This window comes from Chiloscyllium plagiosum, unplaced genomic scaffold, assembly GCF_037043375.1.
Source record: "Chiloscyllium plagiosum isolate Xiang-an unplaced genomic scaffold, Cpla_swu_hap1 HiC_scaffold_8, whole genome shotgun sequence".
NCBI lineage: Eukaryota > Metazoa > Chordata > Chondrichthyes > Orectolobiformes > Hemiscylliidae > Chiloscyllium > Chiloscyllium plagiosum.
Genome location: NW_028270146.1, coordinates 68,753,388 through 68,776,081, shown reverse-complemented (window position 1 = coordinate 68,776,081; position 22,694 = coordinate 68,753,388). Strand labels below are relative to the sequence as shown.

Below are 22,694 nucleotides of genomic sequence, written 5' to 3'. Positions count from 1 at the left end.
ACCAGCACATGAATACATGCATTATTCAATGTTGAAATAACCTAGACTATATGTCATTTTGAGAAATATGTTTCAGAAATATGCATTACCTCATGTTTGCCAGCTTTCATTTGGCTTTTCCCAAGTAAAGTTAACAGTGGTGATGTTTTTTCCATTCCGTTCAAGTTCTCTATAGCTTTGTCATAATTTTTCAGAAAAACTTGTACAGTGGCTTGCTGAACTGGAGAGGAATCAGAAGCTGTTCCAGCAAACAAACCATAAAAGAAAGGTTAATGAAAGGTCATAAAAGCTCGATAAAGAGATCTGTTACAAAGACATATACCAAATACAACTGAATAACATAAATATTCCAAGATATTTCAACTTCGGAGAATCCAAAATACAGAAACAAGATATTATTGATGCTGGAAACCTGAAACACAAACAGGAGCTGGTGGAAATGGCTGGCAGGTCAGGCAGCATATGAGAAGATTTAACAGTGAAAACAGGTGCTGCTTGACATTCTGTGTATTTTCTGTTCTCTTAACTTTTGGAAATGTCTAGCGAGCATTAATTTGTTTTAATATGCAAATTTTCTCTAAATATGAAGCATGCAGAGCAAGGTTGGATTAACACATGGATCTATCCCATGGATTGGATGCAATGTTGGATTAACACATGGATCCATCACATGGATTGGATGTAAAATTGGATTAACACTATAAAAGTCAAAGAACAGTAACAGCCAGTTCCATATTTAATTCCAATGAATTTCTCTCCTAGGAAATTAGACTTGAATTAAGCCCAATAATTCTACACATAGAAACTTTTGATTTGCATATTTTTAACAATATTAGATTATTTATTACATTTTAAAGCAATCAAATGATGCACCATATATGTAAATCACTGACATCTCTGTCCAGACAAAATTAAGTTAGAAAACAATGAAAGAGATCAACATTCATTTCCAAATGCCCCATCAGGATCAGAACTGCATCTCCTGGTTTGTGAGTCAGATGGTATCACACAGATCATCTGCTCCCAGACTCAGCATTTTAAGGCAGTGAGTTCTCAATTCCATTCCCTTCAGTTGCTAAATTGTTTTATTCGGTCAATACTATTAACACCATTAACACAATTAGTACAAATGATGTAATTTTATTGGTAAGATGCTAGGCAAATGCATGGTATTAGTAACAGATTGAATGATTCCTTTAGAATGTTTCAATAATTCTTGAACTTACGACTGTGCCTCCAAAATGAGTGGTCAATGCATATCCTCTAAAAATGTCCTGATTAATGAAGTGGTTGCAATTTTTAAAAATGTCTATTCAATTATAATACAAATAATGAGGATGTAACTATAAATATCAATTATACAATTATTTTCATATATCAAACTTCTAAATATATAGATATGTTAATAAATTAGAACAGACAATTGAACAACTCAAATATGTCAGCTGGTTCCTCATCAATATAATTTAATTCGTACACAATTAAATCAAAACTAATTATACCTGCCTTTACTAATTTTTCCAAAATTAAATATCTTGCAGCACATTTTAAGTGTTTGATTTTTGTATGAAAACATTACCTTGATTGATCTCAGCAGAATATTGGATACAAAAACTGGCAAGTTCGAAATTTTTCATTTCATACAGATATTGTCCTCTTTAATGAAAAATGAATTAAGAAAAATGTATTAGATTATGAAACAGCATTTAATTCAATTGGTGTGTCTTCATGTAATACTTGTAAATAAATATTTTCTTCTTGTTAGAAAATAGCCTGCAATACCATGCAATACCATTTCACATGAACCACCAATGATACAAAAGCGACACTATTTCATAAATAGAATTATTATTTTTAGCAACATAGTTCTGATACTCAAAGTTTCTAATTTATCATTTTTACTTTGTGATACAGGCTAGGACTGCAAAGAACAATTTTTATTTTGAATGGATTAACATAGCTTTAAGAAACAAAAAAGACTTTCAAATCAGATTTCATTCTGGGATCTGGCTTGCACAGTACCATTAGTAACAATAGTTAGACATTAACATCCCCACAGTAACATCATCGAGTTGAGATTGTACCTCAGCTCACTTGTTGCTGAAACTATCATTTGTGTTTTTGTTACTTGTAAATTTAACTATTCCAGTGCATTTTTGGCCAGCTTCTGACATTCTCCTCACTGCCATCCAAATATATTTCAAACATCACCTCATGTCAATTGACATGTTCAGTTAAGTCAAAGCCTTTAGCTTAAAGCCTCATTTTTGGGTTCAAAACTGCTTCATTGGCATTGCTCATCCCCCCGCGGATCCTACAGTAACCACCTCTGCCTCCCGATGCCCCCTGTGAGTGTCACTTCTCTAAATGACGTCACCCCCCACAACTCTACCACCATGCCCACTCCAGTTACAGTCTCCACCCCCTGTCCCAGCTCCAGCCCTATACTAGTTCCTAGCTCCAGGCCCTACCGAGTTTACGTCATCTCCCCAAGACCTGCTCCTCACTGAGGATGAACGATCAGTCCTTGGGAAAGGCTTTACCTTCATCTCCCTCTGCTCCCAGATCAACAAATTCAATACGCGTTGTAACGTTGAACACTTTTTCTGTCGCCTCCGTCTCCGAGCTTACTTTTTCAATCAAAACTCCTGCCCACCTTCCGAAGACCCCTTCGCCCACCTCCAACACACCCTATCCACCTGGACACCCCGTGCTGGTCTATTACCCGCCCTCAATCTCTTTATTTCCAATTGCCGCTGGGACATTGACTGCCTCAAACTGTCCACCCCTCTCACCCACTCCAACCTCTCGTACTCACAATGCGCAGCCGTACACACCTTCACGCGACCGCAACCTCACCATCAAACCAGCTGACGGGGTTGGGGGGGGGTGGCACAGTGGTAATTTGACGCACTGACCTCTGCATCGCTGAAACTAGGCACCAATTCGGAGCCATCTCCTCCTACTGCCCCCTTGACCATGACCTCACCTCCCATTACCAAATCATCATCTCACAGATCATACACAATCTCTTCACTTCAGGGGATCTCTCACCCACAGCTTCCAACCTCAGTTCGGGAACGCCACACCACCCAGTTCTACCACCTTCCCAAGATCCACAAGCCTGACCACCCCGGCCAACCCATTGTCTCAGCTTGCTCCTGCCTCACCAAACTCATGTCCACCTAAAACTGTCCTATCCCCCCCCGGTCCAGGAACACCCCACCTATGTTCAGGACACCACCTACACCCTCCACATCCTCCAAGATTTTCATTTCTCTGGTACCCAACGCCACATCTTCACCATGGATATCCAGTCCCTTTACACCTCCATCCACCCATGAGCAGGTTCTCCAAGCCCTCAGTTTCTTCCTCTCCCGACATCCACCAGTACCCTTCCACTGACACTCTCATTTGTTTGGCTGAACTGGTCCTCACACTCCATAATTTCCCCTTTGAATCCTCCCACTTCCTCCAGATGAAAGGGCACCCGCATGGGCGCCAGCTATGCCTGTCTTTTCATCAGTTAAATGGAACCATCTATCTTCCATTGTTGCACCAACATCATTCCCCACCTCTTCCTCCGCTACATTGATGACTGCATTGGAGGCACCTCGTGCTCCCATGAGAAGGTTGAACAGTTCACCAACTTCACCAATACATTCCACCCCGACCTTAAGTTCACCTGGACCATCTCAGACACCTCCCTCCCCTTCCTGGATCTCTCTATCTCCATCAACGGTGACATCTTCTACAAACCCACCAACTCCCCCAGTTATCTGGACTACACCTCCTCCCACTCTGCCTCCTGTAAAACTGCTATCCCTTTTTCCCAATTCCTCTGCCTCCGCCACATCTGCTTCCAGGAGGACCAGTTCCACTACACAACAGACCAGATGGCCTCCTTCTTTAAAGACCGCAATTTCCCTTCCCACATGGTTGATGATGCCCCCCAGTGCATCTCATCCACTTCCGCAACAAGGACAGAAACTCCCTAGTCGTCACCATCCAACTTACCAACCTCCGTGTACATTGCATCGTCCTCTGCCATTTCTGCCACCTCCAAACAGACCCCATCCCCACAGATATATTTCCCTCCTCACCCCTACCCACTTTCCATAAAGATTGTCCCCTCCATGACTCCCTCCGCAAGTCCACACCCTGAATAATCCACCATTCCCTCACGGTCCCTTCCCCTGGCACTGCAGGAATTGCAAAATCTGCATCCAAAGCTCCCCCTTCACCTCCATCCAAGGCCCCAAAGGAGCCTTCCACATCCATCAAAGTTTCATCTGCACTTCCACACATGTCATTTACTGCATCCGTTGCTCCCAATGCGATCTCCTCTACATCAGGGAGACAGGACGCCTACTCACAGAGCAACCAACCAACCCCACTGCCCCCTGGCCGAACAACTCCCCTTCCCACTCTGCCAAGGACATGCAGGTCCTGGGCTTCCTCCAGCACCACTTCCTAACCACCCGATGCCTGGAGGAAGAACGCCTCATCTTCCACCTCAAGACCCTCCAACCCCAGGCCATCAATGTCAATTTCACCAGTTTCCTCATTTCTCTTCCTCCCACCTTATCCCAGTTCCACCCTTCCAGCTCTGCACCGCCCTCATGACCTGTCCCACCTGTCCATCTTCCTTCCCACCCATCTGCTCCACCCTCCTCTCTGACCTATCACCATTACCCCTAACTCCATCTACCTATTGCACTCTCAGCTACCTTCCCCCCAGTCCTACCTCCCTCCCTCCCATTTATCTCACCACCCCCTCGGTTCATTGCCTCGTTCCTGATGAAGGGCGTTTGTCCGAAATGTTGACTCTCCTGCTCCTCGGATACTGCCTGACCTGCTGTGCTTTTCCAGCACCACACACTTGAATCGAATCTCCAGCATCTGCAGTCCCCACTTTCACCACTGTCATCCCTACCTCAGTAAATTGTTGCAATCATTAGCCTCTAATTATCTGTGTTTATAATTCTAGTTTCTTGAGCATTCCTTAATGGAATTGCTCCATCATGATTGGCATTGTCAGCAACTGCCCAAACCCCAAGTCCTTTACTAAACCTCTCAACCTCACTTTCCTACTTTAAGATTATCCCCAAAATCTATCTCTTTGACCAAGCTATTTGCCATTTGACCTATTGTCACCTCATGTGGTTCGGTGTTATATTTCACTTTATAACAGAAGCATAGACTATAGGGACAGGACTAGGCCATTTGGCCTTCTGAGTTTGTTCTGCCATTCAATATGGTAATGACTGATGATCCAACTCACTCGTCTATCCCCACTTCCTTCCCATAACCTTTGACCCCTTTAGCCCTAAGAAATGTCTCTATTTCCTTCTTGAAAACATTCAGTGTTTTGGCCATTGTGAAGCATCTTAGGTTGTTATGTTACGTTAAAAGCTTTATAAAAATCAAAGTTGGTGATTGCTGCTGTGATTTTACACAATGAGCCACAGCATAGTTCATGCAGCAGCTTCATGTTTATCAACCCAATAGTCTGAAATTAATAAAGATCTCTGCAGTATTGTGCTTTGAGCATATCATTATTTGTGCAAGTTAAACAACCTCCGACTTGTTTACACTCTGTCGAGTATAGAAGATGAAACGTCTGATTGTTCTTATTGCAATGCAAAGTGAAAATAATTTTTTGCTGCAGTCGCCATCATGTGGCTAGAAAGCAAACTGCAGAAATATTTTGTTGAAAAGTTACATAAACAAGCAATTAATCTATAGCAGGTTGGCTTAAACTCAATTGAAATCCAATGTGGTTATGGTATCTTAAAAGAAGGATACATGCTCCAAGTATACCAGGTAAACGATAACAACAGAGACATTGAGCTTCATCTTTTGATTTTTGGCTAACTCTGAGTTATGTCAAGTTTTTTGGAGAGATTTCCACCTTGACAGCTAGCAAGATTTCTCATTGTATCTTCTCAAACTTATCTCATTAACTATTTATCCCACTTGTACAGCATCCCTCATGCCAGATTCTGGCCAAATCTTACCACATGCCATTCCCAGGACAAGTCACCACTCAGTGAATAGCCACCTAAGACCAGCATAAAGTGCACTGTCACCATCTTTAAAAGGCCACTGTGTACCTACAAGCACCGACAATGAAAAGGTAAGCTAGCATCACGATTCTCCGACAGAGACCTGGAGGTCCTGATCAAAGAGTTGATGCAAAGGAAAGGAGACTTTTTCCTGGAGAACTGGAAAAGGAGGCCATGACACCAGATCTTGGGCAGCCTGGTGTGATGTCACCACTAGGTCAGTGTTATCCCATGGTTTAGAGGAATGGCCAGCCATGCCATAGGATGGTCAATGATTTTCTCCACTGCACCCAGCGTAAGCAACATGCTCTTCTCTCTGCTACCTTAGCCTCAATCTAACTCTGTCGTCCTCATCACCCTTGCATCTCCCTTTTCCCTTTAGTTTGTGGAGATAATCCCTACAGACTGACCTTAGCCTGTTCTCTTCAGGGACTTAACCAGACATTTAAGGTGGATGCCTGGCTTCGACCAATCCCCTGGACTGGTTTTGACTTACTGACCAGTACCCTGGATGGAGAATGCCTCTGTGGATTTCAGTGAAGTCTACCTCCTTAAGACATTGAGAAGTGGCTGCTTGCTTGCTGTGTACGCAGTGTGTTTGCCACGTAAAGCCCCTAGCTCATGGTGTAGGTGTGGAATTGATGTAATACACTGCCTTATAGCAAGATGTATGCCCACTTGACTGAGGACTGCTAACCAATGAGGCAAACTACCTAGTTGTGTAATGCACTAATTGGCATGACGAGGCACTGATACTATGAGAAAACAGGTAGGTGCTGAGTGAGCACCGAGAAAACAAGTGGACAATCCTCAGATAAAGCTGGATCCAATCTGTCAGCTGGATGCCTGTTCTGGCACACAGTGTCCCAACATAAGGTTTTCAATGGTACTGGCTGGTGCACCCTGCAACGTAAATCTGTGCTTCCAAAGTATCCTGCCAGTGTATTGGAGAGGTGCCATGATGGTTGTGAGGAGTTGTGTAAGCAGGTTGTACCCTTTGATTGTGCCCTCAGATGTAGTTTGGACATACTCTGTGGATTTCCATGTTGTGTAAGTGGCGAGCTGAATTCACCAAGCATCCACTCTGATTTTCATGTTGAGTTTCCTAGCGAGAATCTCCCCCCGCCACTCACCCTAATTATAAAACGTGGGACAAAAGTGGAGCCTTCCACTTTTTGGAGAAAATGTTTGGAGGAATTTTAAAGATATGAGTTAAAAGAACACATAATTTCTCATCCAATTCTACCATAGGTTTCACAACACCTCATGTAACGTGGATCCCTATAAGATTCCATTCATAGGGCTATTCTTCCCCATCTCAACACAGTGTAAACCCACACTGAGTGAGTGGAAAGAGTTGGCTGGTACCAAATGCAAATCTGAATGTGAGATCATAATGTCAATGTGAATATACATGATGTGTATTAAAATTCTTGCTTTGACAAGTTAGGACATGGCTGCATTTATAAAGATCTGATTAAGTTATTGATTTTCTTCATAGCATTATGAAGACATTGTTACAAAAAAGAATGACATTCATTCTCACCTTAACAGGTAGAAGTAATGTATTTGAGGCTGGAGGTGAATAGCGCATGTTATATCTTTCAATGCTCTTGTCAGATTATGGATCTGCCACAAACAAATACAATCATGAAACATACCAATAATATCATTAATTTCTTTTTTGCTTTTTCTTCTTCTTTGCAGTGTTCCCTCACAGACTTTCAAGTTTCGCCCTATGTTTCTGCTTCTTTTCATAGTTCTGTTCTCAGAATGCAGTGCAATCAGGCGAATCAGATCAAAAGATCAAGGAATTTTAAAGATATGAGTTAAAAGAACACGTAATTTAGGGTTTCGCCATAATGCTTTGCACTGGTTTAAAATTCAATTTGTATGGATCAGACTTCACTCACAAAGCAGGCCGTGCTTTCGTGCTGCCAATGTGAGTTTCCACTGACTGCACTGGTTGACGAGACTCACCCATTTTGCAATCTTTTTTTAACATGCACAATTTAATACTGATTTTTATGACAAAAAATATTCCATTCACTAAGAAATGGACAACACCCTGTACACTTACGCAATGAGTAAATGACTCAATATAGTTCGAGGCCTTGTTTTTGTGATATAACATCAAATGATGCTCACAGAGCAAAATAGACATCTTTATAAATCTTAAGTTTTTTTTGAGGTAAACCAACTTTCAAACGTATTTTTAAAAAACTGCACTATTTTACTACACATATTAATAAATACTTTTAGAGCAATGAAAATATCAAATATGTTTTAAAAAAACAAAGAATTCCAATACTGGAAATGTGAAACAAAAACCAAAATTACAGGAGAAACTCAGCAGATTGGGTAGCATCTGTGGAGAGAAAGCAGAGTTAACATTTCAGGTCCAGTAATCCTTTTTCTGAACTTATGGTAGTTTGAAAACGGTAGTGTATATGCTGACGCTGGGGAGACGGTTTATAAGGAGTAAGCAATAGGTGAAGTCTAGGCCAGAGGGAGAGAGAGTGAGACGCATAGTTAAGCAAAGAGGTGGATAATAATAATACAAGGAGATAGAAGAGCTACTAATGGGGACCATAAATGGGTTGGCTGTGCTGAAAGCAGGCCATGTGACAACAGGTCATGGTGAATGGAAATAGCTAAAGAAGGTGTTCAGACCTTAACAATATTGAACTCGATATTGAGTCCTGAAGGCTGCAGGGTCCCCAAGTGGACAAAAGAGGTGCTGTTCTTCCAGATTGTGCTAAGGTTCACTGGAGCATTGCAGCAAGCTCGAGACAGAGATGTTGGCCAGGGAACGGGGTTGTATGTTGAAGTGGTAGGCAACTGGAAGCTGAGGGTCATTTTTGCAGACAGACTGTAGATGTTCTGCAAAGTGGTCACACAGTCTGCATTTGTCTCCCCAATGTACAGGAGAACACATTGTGAGCAGTGAATACAGTAGACTAGATTCACCTGGAAGGTGAATCACAGTTTCACCTGGAGGGTGTATCTGGGGCCTTGGATGGTAAGGAGGGAAGAAGTAAATAGGTAGATGTTAAACCTTCTGCGATTGCATGGGAACATCCATGGAGGTGTTGGGAGCAGAGGAGGAGTGGAGCAGGATGTTCAAGAGGGAAAACATCCCTGCAGAAGGCTGACCGGGGAAGGGTGGGAGACATGTGTCTGGTCACGGAGGTGTCGCAAATGGCAGCTTATGCTCTTCAGATGTGAATGCTGGTGGGGTGGAAAGTGAGGGCCAGGGGAAGAAGAGGGGGTGAGGGCCAAAGTGCGGGAGATGTGTTAAACACAGTTAAGGGCTCTCTTGGTGGAGGAGAATCTTCGGTTCAGGAAAGAGGTGGATATTTCTGAGGTGCCCTGATTTTTGTACGATTCCAACAATACTCTGGATACAATTTATTTGCATGCATTTTCATTGTATGAATATGACCTAAACCCAAAATTATACTTGGAGCAAAATAGAATTACGCAAAATCAACCACAGCCATCCAGGTAAATAATTTGAACTGAACAGCTTTACCATTCACTCAAGAAAACTGCTGGGAACTAACCAATTACCATCAAGTCAAACAAAAACCAGAAAACTGCAGATGCTGGAAATCTGAAATAAAGGCAGAAAATGCTGAGAATAAAACCCTCAGCAGGTTAGGCAGCGACAGTAACAGGGAGAGAAACAGAATAAATAATTTTCTTGTAAGTACCAATCTTAAACAGATTACCATGCTTAAGCTGCTGTTCTATAAAAAAAAGAGTTCCCCATTATCCAGAGGAGATTCTACTTGGAAGTCCTTCAGAAATGCAGAGTTAAACTTCCATTCTGGGAGATCATACATAGGTCAGAACTGTCAGAGAAAGGCAACCCACATTCCCTTCTCACAGCAGTCAGCTGCTGTATGCTAGAGTGGGTCAGGTCAGACAGCCAGTCCAAGGGGAATGGATAGTCAGATCTGGCAGCAGGAGAAGGGGGGATACTGGGAGTCGGAGCTGTCACAATCACCTGATGAAGGAGTGTCGCTCCGAAAGCTAGTATGCTTCCAATTAAACCTGTTGGATTATAACCTGGTGTTGTGTGATTTTTAACTTTGGACAGAATGAGAGGTAGTGTTTAGGGGTCAGTTCTGGTCCAGCAGTGGTTGGGGCATTACAAATAGGGGGTCACATTAGTTCCAGCAAGAAGTCCCACACACTCAGGTCTGGCAGAAGTTGAGGGCGGGTGTGTAGGTGCAGATCAGGGTGGGAACGTTAGGCCGTGGGTTGGGGTGTTAGGTCCCAGGAGGAGATAGCTGGTGGTGTCAGATCCCGTGGTAGGAGAGTCAGATTTCGGAAGGGGGTGGATGATGGTGTCAGATCTCACAGTCGGAGGGAGTCAGGTCCTGGAAGGGGACAGATGGTGGTGTCAAGTCCTGCAGTAGGAGGGAGTCAGGTCCCGGAAGGGGGTAAATGGTGGTGTCAGGTCATGGGTAGGGTGGGTAGTGGTCATGTCCCAGGGTGGGGAGGGTGTCAGGTTCTGGGCAGGCAGTGGTCAGGTCTTGGGGAGGTGAGCAGGTGTTTGTTGCTGGGCAGGTTGTCGAGGGTTGTCAGACTAGGATCTGGGGGGTAAGGGGTCTGGGTGATGAGAGTGAGCTGAGTATGGGGTCAGCTGAATAGTTACTCGGGAATTACCCTATATCTAGTTTTTCCAGAGTAACCATTTTACTTAATTTCTTTGGAACCATCCAAAGTCTTTAGTCTTTATGGAGACTTTCAGAGGGTTCCAGATGTAGAGGATCTGCTCAGTGGAATCTTTAACTTCCTGGGCAATTCCTTCAGAGTTATTTGATGTTCACACCTCCTCTCGATGCTGGCATAACAACTGTCTGATTATTGGAAAGTCTGTCCCATATTTGATCTTTCCCAGCAGAGCTGGGAAATTAAATTTGCAATAGGTTTTAAGCAAGAGTAGATGGGATAAGGACAAGAAGTAAGGTCTGTGATAGGATGGAAGACAAGAGAGACAATAACAGAATTAGTCTTTCAGGACCAAAGGGAATAAAGACAGGGTAGGGAGAGAAACAAAGAAACAGGGGCCTCAGTAGGATTGTATCATATTAAAATGGGGTATGATTCCACGAGTCAACCGGGTTCCTAACCATTTTTGTATCATTAGATAATGAGAATAATACTGAAAAAAGACACATTTTGTTAAAACTTTTCATCTTGACTTGCATTTGTGAAAAGAGCATATTTCACAAGAATATAAAGGTCAGAACTGGGCATGGTTACTGATGATTACTCAATGTTCAGCACCATTCACAACACCTTAGCAATCCAGCAAAATAATATCCAGGTGCCGATGTCCACTTTACAAGTGGCAATGAACTTCACACCACATAAGTACATTGCAATGACCATTTCCAGTAAGGGAGAATCTAATCATTACCCTTTAACATTTAATAGCAACACGACTACTGAATCCTGCATTGCATCCTGGGGGTTACTATTAACTAGAATCTGAGCAGGATTTTCGACATAAATACAATAGTTATAAGAGCAGGTCAATGGCTATGAATACTGCGTGAATAACTCACCTCCTGACTCCCCAAAGCCTGTCCACCATCTACACGGCACAAGACAGGAGTGTGATAGAATGCTTCGCACTTCACTGGGTGAGTGTGGCTCTAACAATGTTCATGAAGCATGAAAACAATCAGGTCAAATCAGCCTGTTTGATTAGAACCACATCTTCAGACTTCCCTCCCTCTACCATCAATGCACAGAAACAGTGCAGTGTACCATTCTTAAAATTCATCAAGGCTCTTTAGACAGCACTTACCATCCCACAAACACAACATTGAACATAGAACAATATAACACAGGAACAGGCCCTTTGACCCATGATATTGTGCTGAACATGATGCCAAATTAGACTAATCCCATCTGCCTGCCCTTGGTCCATACCCTTCCATTCCTTGCATATCCAAAAGTCTTTTAAATGCCCCTATCATATCAGCCACCACACAACAATCTAGAAGGATAAAGGTGGCACATGGGATGATACTACCTATTATTTCCTCTCCAAGCCAGTCGCTATCCTGCCTCGGAAACATGTTACTGTTTCTTCAGTGCCACAGAGTCCAAATCCTGGAACTCCCTCCCAAAATGGGTTTATCCACACTAAATGGTCCGCATTGATTCAAGAAGCCAGCTCATTACCACCTCAAAGGCAATGAGGAAATGCTGGACCAGCCAGCAATGCTTTCATCCCAAAAATGAATAACCAACAAATTGTCCAGAAGATCAGCTAATTCTTGACAGGGATTAAGATTGGAACTTTAATCAATGCAAAAATATACTAAGAAAGACATAGTGAACTGAACATCAAAAATCAGTTTTTCAATTTTGTTTCAAATATTTGTATACCTTCTGATACGCCTTTGCCCGGCATACATACGCTCTTGTTGAAGTTGGTTCAACCTTTAAGGCATTTGAAAATTTACGGATTGCTTCATAATAGTAGTCCAATTTTAGAAGATAAATAAGCCCAAGATTTATATGAGCTAAGCAAATAGATCTGGAATTAAAACAGAAACTTGATTAGCCATACAGAAATGGCTCTGATTCAATAATAATAGGATGTAAGCATTTTATGTATATATGTTAGCATTCTGACCATTCTGAAAACCCCCTTTCAATTACTCAGCAAACTATCACCTGTGTTATTCAGATACGTACCTGAAATTAGTCCTCTTTACTTGGTCTTCTGAATTCATCAATACTCTACAAGTAATGTTTTTTTTGCTGATTTATCTTCAAAATATGAAACATTTTGAACTCCACAGTTCACTAACATGCATTTGTGACCATCCATTAACATGCTGGCATGACTCAAATAATTTCGGCTTTTAAAGAATGAAGAATGTCAAAAGTCAAGAGTGTGAAAAGTAGATTCCAGCTTTTTGACAAGCAGTAGCTGCTCATTTGTCTGATTTTAATCCTCAATATTAACAGTATGTACTGGAATAAGTCAAGAAGAATACCAGATAAAGGATATGTGACGTATAACTAATTAAAATAGTTCCTGTTTAAATCCTGTACAGTTCATAGGTTAATTGGAAGGGAAACCTAGGAGGGAAAATGAAGCTGGAGGAGTAGTTTTGGGGAACAAAGAAGGGGCAAAGTAACAAGTTAGGTACTTTACATCAGTCCTCATGGTGGAAGACACCGGTAGCATTCCAGAACTTCAAGAGTCAGAGGGCTGAGGTGAGTATAGTGATCAGCAATAAGGAGAAGGTACTAGAGAAGCTAAAAGGTTAGAAGGTGGTTAAATCACCGGGACAAGGTGGATTACACCCCAGTGTTCCAAAGGAGGAAGCTGAGCAGATGGTGGAGGCATTGGTAGTGACCTTTCAGGGATCACTGGAGTCGGGAGGGTCCCAGAGGACTGGAAAATGGTGAACGAAACACCCCTGTTTCAGAAGGGTGGGAGGCAAAATACAGGAAATTGTAGGCCGATTAACCTGACCTCAGTTGTTGGTAAAAATTTTACAGTCCATTATTAAGGATGAGATTGCAGATTACTTGGAAATCCTATGGCAAAAATGGGCTGATCAGATTGGCTTCGCCAAGGGAAGGCCATGTCTGACAAATCTTTCAGGAAGTAACAAGCAAGTTACATAACGGGGAGCCAAAGGACATGATCTATTTGGATTTCTAGAAGGCATTTAACAATGCGTCACACTAGAGGCTGCTAACTAAGAGCTCATACTGTTAGGGACAAGAAAGTTGCATGGTTAGGGGATTAGCTGACTAGCAGAAAGCAGAGTGTGGGGATAAAGAAGTATTTTTCATGATGGCAGCTGGTGACAGTGGAGTTCCACTGTGGTCAGTGTTGGGACCAGAACTATTCACATTATGTATTAATTATCTGAACAAATGAACTGAGGGCATTTTTGCTAGGTTTACAGATGACACAAACATAGGAAGAGGAACAGGTAATGTTGAGGAAATGAAGCTGCAGAAGGACTTGGACAGGTCTGGAAGTGGGCAAAATATGACAGATGGAATACAATGTGTGAAAGTTTGAGGTTGTGCACTATGGCAGGAAAAATAGAGGCATAGACAATTGCAAATTGCATTCAGTAGAATCAGTAAAGAATATTTAAATTGTTGATTTTAACAAAGGTGAATCTCTCAGAGTTACTAGTCATATCCCCAGAATATTTGGCAGTACATGCAGTCCCCAAGGTCTTTCACAACTTTGGCTTCCTGAAGAAGGGTTTAACTCCTTTCCCTCATTTAATCATTAAATGGTCTTTAAAAGTGGCATTATTTATCTTAGTTCCACAGATACAATTATCACCAAAAAGACACAATTATAACCTCCTTCAGTCAGCTCATGATGGTTCTGATGGCATATGTTTCATGCAACTACTCAGTTACACCACTGTACACAATATGGCTGGCGCTAGTAAAATAACATCCACCTCCTCCATATATTTGGGTACGCAAGTCATCCCATCACTTGGGAGAAAGTGAGGGCTGCAGATGCTGGAGATCAAAGTTGAAAAGTGTGAAGCTGGAAAAGCACAGCAGGTTAGGAGCATCCAAGGAGCAGGAGAATCGACATTTCAAGCATAAGCCCTTCATCAGGAATTTTTTGCTGCAGCTTATGCCTGAAACATCAATATTCCTGCTCCCCTCGGAAGCTGTCTGACCTTCTGTGCTTTTCCAGTACCACACTTTTCAACATTTCCCATCCGTTGTCTGTCTGGCTGGAAACACTGAAGAAACCATGTGTCTGTTCTGACCATAAGTTGGAATCTCATCTGGCAACCTGGTGCTTCTTTGTGGTCTCTCAGATTCCCATCGCTAAACCATCATCTCCCAGACTTCCATCACCTAACTATCAACTCCCAGAACAGGACCTCACCTCCCATCACCTAATCATTAGCTCCCAGATCATTCATAACCTCATAAGCTCAGGAATCTTCCATCCATGGCCTCCAATCTCGTAGACCCACAACCCCCCACTGCCCAGTTCTACCTCTTACCCGAACTCTACAAACCTGACTACCCTGGTTGACCCATTGTCTCGGCCTGCTCCTGTCCCACCAAACATATCTCTTCACATCATTCGGGACACCACCCACACTCTCCACCTCCTCCATGACTTTCATTTCCCCAGCCCCCAGTGCCTCATCTTCACCATGGACATCCAGATACACATCCATCCACCACAGCGAAAGCCTCCAAGCCCTCCATTTCTTCTTCTCGTGCCAACCCAACCAGTGCCCCTCCACCAACACACTCCTTTGATTGGTGGAACTGGTCCTCACCTTCAACAACTTCTTCTTTGAATCCTCCCACTTCCTTCAGACCAAAGGGGTACCCATGGGGATTCACCTGGGCACCAGCTCTGCCTGCCTCTTTGCCGGGTAGGTGGAACAGTCCATCTTCCGCAGTTATATTGGCACCATCCCCCACCTTTTTCTCCACTACATTGATGATTGTATCAGCATCACCATAAGCACCCATGAGGAGGTTGAACAGTTCATCACTTTCATAAAAACCTTCGACCCTGACTGTAAGTTCAGATACCTCCCTCCCCTTCCTGGACCCCTTTGTCTCCATCTCCAGCGACAACTCAACACGGACATTACATTACCGGAAATACATCTCCTCCCAAAACCCTCTCCTGTAAATACCTTATCTCTCTCTCACAATTCTTCCACCTCCGTAGTATCTGTTCCCAAGAGGAGCAAATCCACTCCAGGATATCCCAGATTACCTTCTATTTCAAGGACTGCGATTTCCCCTCTCAAGTGATCAACAATGCCTTCCAGCGCCTTTCCTCCTGCACCTCCGCCCTTGAACTCCACCCCTCCAACAGCAACAAGGATAGAACACCCCTGGTCTTCACCTTCCAATGCATTTAATCTCCTGATACAGTGCACTGTCTTCTGCCATTTCTACTGCCTACAAACAGACCCCACCATCTGAGATATATTTCCCTCCCCACCCCTATCTGCATTCCACAGAGACTATTCCTTCTGTGACTCCCTCGTTAAATCCATGCACCCCCCCCCCCCCCCCCCCACACCCCCACCACTCCACCCTCCATTCCCAGCACCTTCCCTTGTCGCCACAGGAGATGTAAAATCTGCACCCACACCTCTCATCTCACCTCTGTCCATGGCCCCAAAGGATCCTTTCTCATCAGAGATTTTCTTGCAAATCCAAACACCTCACCTACTGTGGAGCAACACTCCTCAGATGCTGCCTGAACTGGTGCTTCCAGCACCACTAATCCAGAATCTGGTTTCCAGCATCTGCAGTCATTGTTTTTACCTCACCTACTGTGTCTGTTGCTCTCGATGTGGTCTCTTCCGCATTGGGGAAACAGGATACCAATCCCACCGCCCTGTGGCCAACCACTTCAACTCCCCCTCCCACTCCCCCAAGGACATGCAAGTCCTGGGCCTCCTCTACCACCAAATCCAAGCTACTCAATGCTTGGAGGAAGAACATCTCATCTTGCGCCTTGGTACCCTTCAACTACACGGCATCAACGTTGACTTCACCAATTTCCTTATCTCTCCTCTCCCCTCTCATTCGAGATCCAACCCTCCAACTCAACACTGCCCCCTTGAACCGTCCTACCTGTCCATCTTTCTTCCCACCTATCCACTCTACACTCCCCTCTGACCTATCACTATTACCACCACCTGCATCTACTTATCGCCTTCCCAGCTACCTACCCAAACCTACTCCCACCCTCCTATATATCTTTCAGCCCCCTTCCGCGCCTCCAGCCCCCTCCCCCACGACATTCCTGAAGAAGGGCTTATGCCCAAAACATCGACCCTCCTGCTCCTCGGATACTGCCTGACTTGCTGTGCTTTTCTAGCGCCACACTTTTTGATGCTTCTTTTTGGTAGTCAGCCTCAGTTTTCCTAGCAACCTTTGTCAGGGGCTAATTTCTCTGAGTCTCAGAAGTATGAGGCCATGGCCAGGCAACTCCCCTTCCCAGAAATCTGGAGCTATTGAGTTTCAGTTTCAAAAATGCAGCCTTTGCAATCATTTTATCACACCCTGGATTAGCATTACGACAGAGAGATGCAGCAGAGATTGCTGAGAGGGCAAATTTTGTACAGCATCCTCTGCCAAATTAAAGCCAGACAATGCAGATGGCTACAAGCTTCTTGCTCGACCATGACAACAGCTGACTGGAATGTCAGCCAATGTATTTGGCATTAGCGTGGCATTCCCTTCGGCTTTCTCCTGCATATCATTGCTTTGAGATCCTAATGTGAAACTCTTTTATCTGAACTGTGACCTTGCCCTCTGGTGAGCTGGCAAGCCAAGCATTCTTTGACACTGGCCTCATTACTGCCACGCATGCAACATTGTACTGATCAAAATTATATAACACTCATGCAGCGTCAATATCTGAGCTGATGGATGCAAAGGACAGATAAATGCCAAGGCATTGTTATAAATGTTGCTTTATTCTTTCTCTCCTCTCCTGGCTGGGAAATGACAGTTCTTTGGTATCTGTAATCAGAAAGTCAGGAGTGGAGAAGCTTTTATGAAATAAGGGAAGAGGGATGGCGAACAGGAGGTCCATAGTACCACTAGATGCAGCTCACTCATAATACCTGAAAGAGCTGGGAACTGCAAAGTGCTGCAAGGCTGGAGCAGATCACAATTATCACTGTTCTCAGCAATTCTGGGAGACACGGACTCTGTAAAGTCAGCCTCAGGATAAGGAAGATCACTTGCCCCATTGAAGCTATCATGCAGGTGTCCTCCTCCTCTGCCAATGCTGCTCTGCTCTTATTTATTTTACATCCCTTGTCCCGCAATAGAAAGGATACAAGTCAGTGCCAAAGCAAAATGCTGCAGAGGCTTGAACTCTGAGATGAAAACAAAATTGCTGAAAATATTCAGTTTGTCAGGTAGCATCTATGGAGAGGAACATCATCAGAAGTCTGTGATTGTGTGCATTATGCTTGGGGGTGTGCTTACAGCAATAGCATTGAGTAGCCTCTTCTCATTCAGTGTAGCTTCTCTTAAGACTGTCTTAAGCTGACTGCATCACATGCCATTAGCACTGAGTGTTTAAATTAGATTACTTACAGTGTGGAAACAGCCCCTTCGGCCCAACAAGTCCACACTGACCCGCCGAAGCGAAACCCACCCAGACCCATTCCCCTACATTTACCCCTTCACCTAACACTACGGGCAATTTAACATGGCCAATTCACCTAACCTGCACATTTTTGGACTGTGGGAGGAAACCGGAGCACCTGGAGGAAACCCACGCAGACACGGGGAGAATGTGCAAACTCCAGTCAGTCGCCTGAGGTGGGAAATGAACCCAGGTCTCTGGCGCTGTGAGGCAGTAGTGCTAACCACTGTGCCACCATGCCACCCACCGTTTAGCTCCATGCTATGCACAGTGGCAATCAGCAGAGTATTAGAGCCCTAAGACACAATTATGTATGTGAGGCTACACCACAAAATATGGTTGCTGTTTATCTTCACCTTAATATAGACATATTCTTGCATAAAATAGTTTTAGACCCCATGGAAAAACACGAGGCAGCACATTCCTGATATAGGGCTTATGCCCAAAACATCAATTCTCCTGCTCCTCGGTGATGCCTGACCTGCTGCGCTTTTCCAGCACAACACTCTCGACTCAGATCTCCACCATCTGCAGTCCTTACTTTCTCCTCCTCGACTACATTTAGAGCACTCTATATAGTTTTGGTCACTGTAATATACAAAGGTTGGACAGGCACTAGAGAGCGTGCAAAGAGGAGTAAAACATTGATGCAGAAATGTGCAGGTCCACATTAGGAAAGATTGACAAGATGGGTTGATTTCTCTTTAAAAAAGAATACCGAAGGGTCTCTAAATGCAGGTTTTAAAATTAATGAAAGGCTTTGATGAAGTGGATGGAATGTTTCCTCTTGTGTGAAGGAGCTTAAATAGAGATTATCAATATAACGTAGGCAAAAAGTAATCCAATAAGGAATCCTTTAACCAATGAGTGGTAAGTATGTGGACCACGTGCGACCACAGGGAGTGGTATAATTGATTAGCACAGATGCATTTGTGAAAGCTGGACATACAATTGGCAAAGCAAAGTTTAGATGGAGGACTTAAGTGAAGAAATTTGGGAGGAGGCACAAATAGCAAATAAACACCAGCGTGGACTGGTTAAACTGAGCAGCCAATTTCTGTCCCTGTAATTCTCTGCACTTCAATGCAAATCTTCTGGAATGATTTCCCATCAGACTTTCACATTCATTTGACATAATGCCTTTGTTGTGATTGGAGCCAGGTACACCTCATTGTCAACGAGATTTCTGATTGGGTTTGTTAACCTGGGCCAATCAGGAAAGCCTTGGCTGACCAATATTAACCAGAAAGTTAGGGTGCTGCACGCAGCAGTCCCCTGCAACCGCAGATTGCGGTGGTTCACGGACTCCCAGCCCAACTGCTTGTTCTGTGGCGCTGTGGAGTCCGTGGACCATGTATATATTGGGTGTGGGCGTTTGCACTCCCTTTTTGATTTCCTGAAAAACCTTCTCCTCTGTTTTTGGCTGCACTTCAGTCCCACGCTCCTGATCTTTGGGCACCCGGTACGGAGGAAGGAGGGCAGGTCTGAAGACCTCCTCGTGGGTCTGCTCCTGGGCCTGGCCAAGCTGGCCATCAACAGGTCCAGGCAGCGGGCCGTGGAGGGGGTTGTTAGGGCCGACTGCCTGCCCCTCTTCCGCGGTTATGTTAGAGCCCGGGTGTCCTTGGAGAAGGAGCACGCGGTGTCCACCAACACCCTGGAGTTGTTCAGGGAGAGGTGGGCGCCGCAGGGAGTGGAGTGCATCATTTCTCCCTCCAACTCTATTTTGATTTAGTCCCTACCCACCCCTTCACTGTTTTGATCACACAGCACTGCCCTTTGATGCGAAGGGCAGTGTTTGTCACTGGCCACCCGGGTGTTTTCCTATCTTCCTGGTGGTGGAAATTGAATAAAAGATTGGTGCACTTTGTGTCTTTCACTGTGTCTCACACCTGCACACACACACCATGGGTGCTGGGGATAAAATAAGCACTACCGCACTTAGGCGGTAGTGTGGGGGTTAAAAAAGAAGGAAAAAAGGAGTGTACCATGGGTTCTGGGGATAAAATAAGCACTACCGCACTTAGGTGGTAGTGTGGGGGTTAAAATAAAAAAAAAAAAAAAATAAAAAAAAAATAATAATAATAAAAAAAAAAAATATTAACCAGAAAGTTAGGGTGCTGCACGCAGCAGTCCCCTGCAACCGCAGATTGCGGTGGTTCACGGACTCCCAGCCCAACTGCTTGTTCTGTGGCGCTGTGGAGTCCGTGGACCATGTATATATTGGGTGTGGGCGTTTGCACTCCCTTTTTGATTTCCTGAAAAACCTTCTCTTCTGTTTTTGGCTGCACTTCAGTCCCACGCTCCTGATCTTTGGGCACCCGGTACGGAGGAAGGAGGGCAGGTCTGAAGACCTCCTCGTGGGTCTGCTCCTGGGCCTGGCCAAACTGGCCATCAACAGGTCCAGGCAGCGGGCCGTGGAGGGGGTCGTTAGGGCCGACTGCCTGCCCCTCTTCCGCGGTTACGTTAGAGCCCGGGTGTCCTTGGAGAAGGAGCACGCGGTGTCCACCAACACCCTGGAGTTGTTCAGGGAGAGGTGGGCGCCGCAGGGAGTGGAGTGCATCATTTCTCCCTCCAACTCTATTTTGATTTAGTCCCTCCCCTCCCCTTCACTGTTTTGATCACACAGCACTGCCCCTTGATGTGAAGGGCAGTGTTTGTCACTGGCCACCCGGGTGTTTTCCTATCTTCCTGGTGGTGGAAATTGAATAAAGATTGGTGCACTTTGTGTCTTTCACTGTGTCTCACACCTGCACACACACACCATGGGTGCTGGGGATAAAATAAGCACTACCGCACTTAGGCGGTAGTGTGGGGGTAAAGAGGAAAAAAAAAAAAACATAACCAGGAAATAGCACTACTGCTGTTTAGGTGGGTATTATAACCAGGAGATTTAGAATCTCCTCAGTTTAGGGAACTGACTCTGTGATGTAGTCAGTGTCCTAAAAAAAAAAGTATAAACAGGAGATTCAGAGTCTTCTCAGTTTAGGAACTGACTCTGTGCTGGCTGGTGTTACAGTCAGTATGTTACTGTTAGTTTCTGCTTCCTTTTTTGAAAAAAAAAAATATTAACCAGAAAGTTAGGGTGCTGCACGCAGCAGTCCCCTGCAACCGCAGATTGCAGTGGTTCACGGACTCCCAGCCCAACTGCTTGTTCTGTGGCGCTGTGGAGTCCGTGGACCTTGTATATATTGGGTGTGGGCGTTTGCACTCCCTTTTTGATTTCCTTAAAAACCTTCTCCTCTGTTTCTGGCTGCACTTCAGTCCCAGGCTCCTGATCTTTGGGCACCCGGTACGGAGGAAGGAGGGCAGGTCTGAAGACCTCCTCGTGGGTCTGCTCCTGGGCCTGGCCAAACTGGCCATCAACAGGTCCAGGCAGCGGGCCGTGGAGGGGGTCGTTAGGGCCGACTGCCTGCCCCTCTTCCGCGGTTACGTTAGAGCCCGGGCGTCCTTGGAGAAGGAGCACGCGGTGTCCACCAACACCCTGGAGTTGTTCAGGGAGAGGTGGGCGCCGCAGGGAGTGGAGTGCATTATTTCTCCCTCCAACTCTATTTTGATTTAGTCCCTACCCTCCCCTTCACTGTTTTGATCACACAGCACTGCCCTTTGATGTGAAGGGCAGTGTTTGTCACTGGCCACCCGGGTGTTTTCCAATCTTCCTGGTGGTGGAAATTGAATAAATATTCGTACACTTTGTGTCTTTCACTGTGTCTCACACCTGCACACACACAATGGGTGCTGGGGAAAAAAATAAGCACTACCGCACTTAGGTGGTAGTGTGGGGGTTTTAAAAAAAGAGAGGAATGCTGATCACACAGCATTGCCCTTTCTCGTGAAGGGCACTGCTTGTCACTGGTCACTCGGGTGTTTTCCTATCTTCCAAAAACAAAAAAATATTAACCAGAAAGTTATATTGGATGTGGCCACTTGCACTCCCTTTTTGATTTTCTTAAAAATTTCCTCCTCTGCTTGTGGTTGCACTTCAGTCCCATGTTCCTGATCTTCGGGCACCCGGTACGGAGGAGGGAGGGCAGGTCTGTAGACCTCCTCGTGGGGAGGCCAAACTGGCCATAAACAGTTCCAGGCAGCAGGTCGTGGAGGGGGTCATTAGGGCTGACTGCCTGCCCCTCTTCCGCGGTTACGTTCGAGCCCGGGTGTCCTTGGAGAAGGAGCACGCGGTGTCCACCAACACCCTGGAGTTGTTCAGGGAGAGGTGGGTGCCGCAGGGAGTGGAGTGCATTAGTTCCCCCTCCAACTCTATTTTGATTTAGTCCCTACCCTCCCCTTCACTGTTTTGATCACACAGCACTGCCCTTTGAGGTGAAGGGCAGTGCTTGTCACTGGCCACTCGGATGTTTTCCTATCTTCCTGGTGGGGGAAATTGAATAAAGATTCATGCACTTTGTGTCTTTCACTGTGTCTCACAGCTGCACACACACACCTTG

At 44.7% G+C, this 22,694-nt stretch overlaps 1 protein-coding gene across 1 annotated transcript in view; it reads right to left on the bottom strand.

Annotated features, from left to right (window-relative positions):
- ttc6 (tetratricopeptide repeat domain 6) overlaps window positions 1-22,694 on the bottom strand; it is a 228,555-nt gene that overhangs the window by 78,920 nt on the left and 126,941 nt on the right. Inside the window, exons 17-20 of the mRNA XM_043698490.2 lie at window positions 12,483-12,633; window positions 7,615-7,697; window positions 1,580-1,656; window positions 90-238 (exon numbers count right to left, since the gene is read on the bottom strand). Of these exons, the coding sequence (XP_043554425.2) occupies window positions 90-238; window positions 1,580-1,656; window positions 7,615-7,697; window positions 12,483-12,633 (460 nt within the window). The remainder of the gene's footprint in view (window positions 1-89; window positions 239-1,579; window positions 1,657-7,614; window positions 7,698-12,482; window positions 12,634-22,694) is intronic.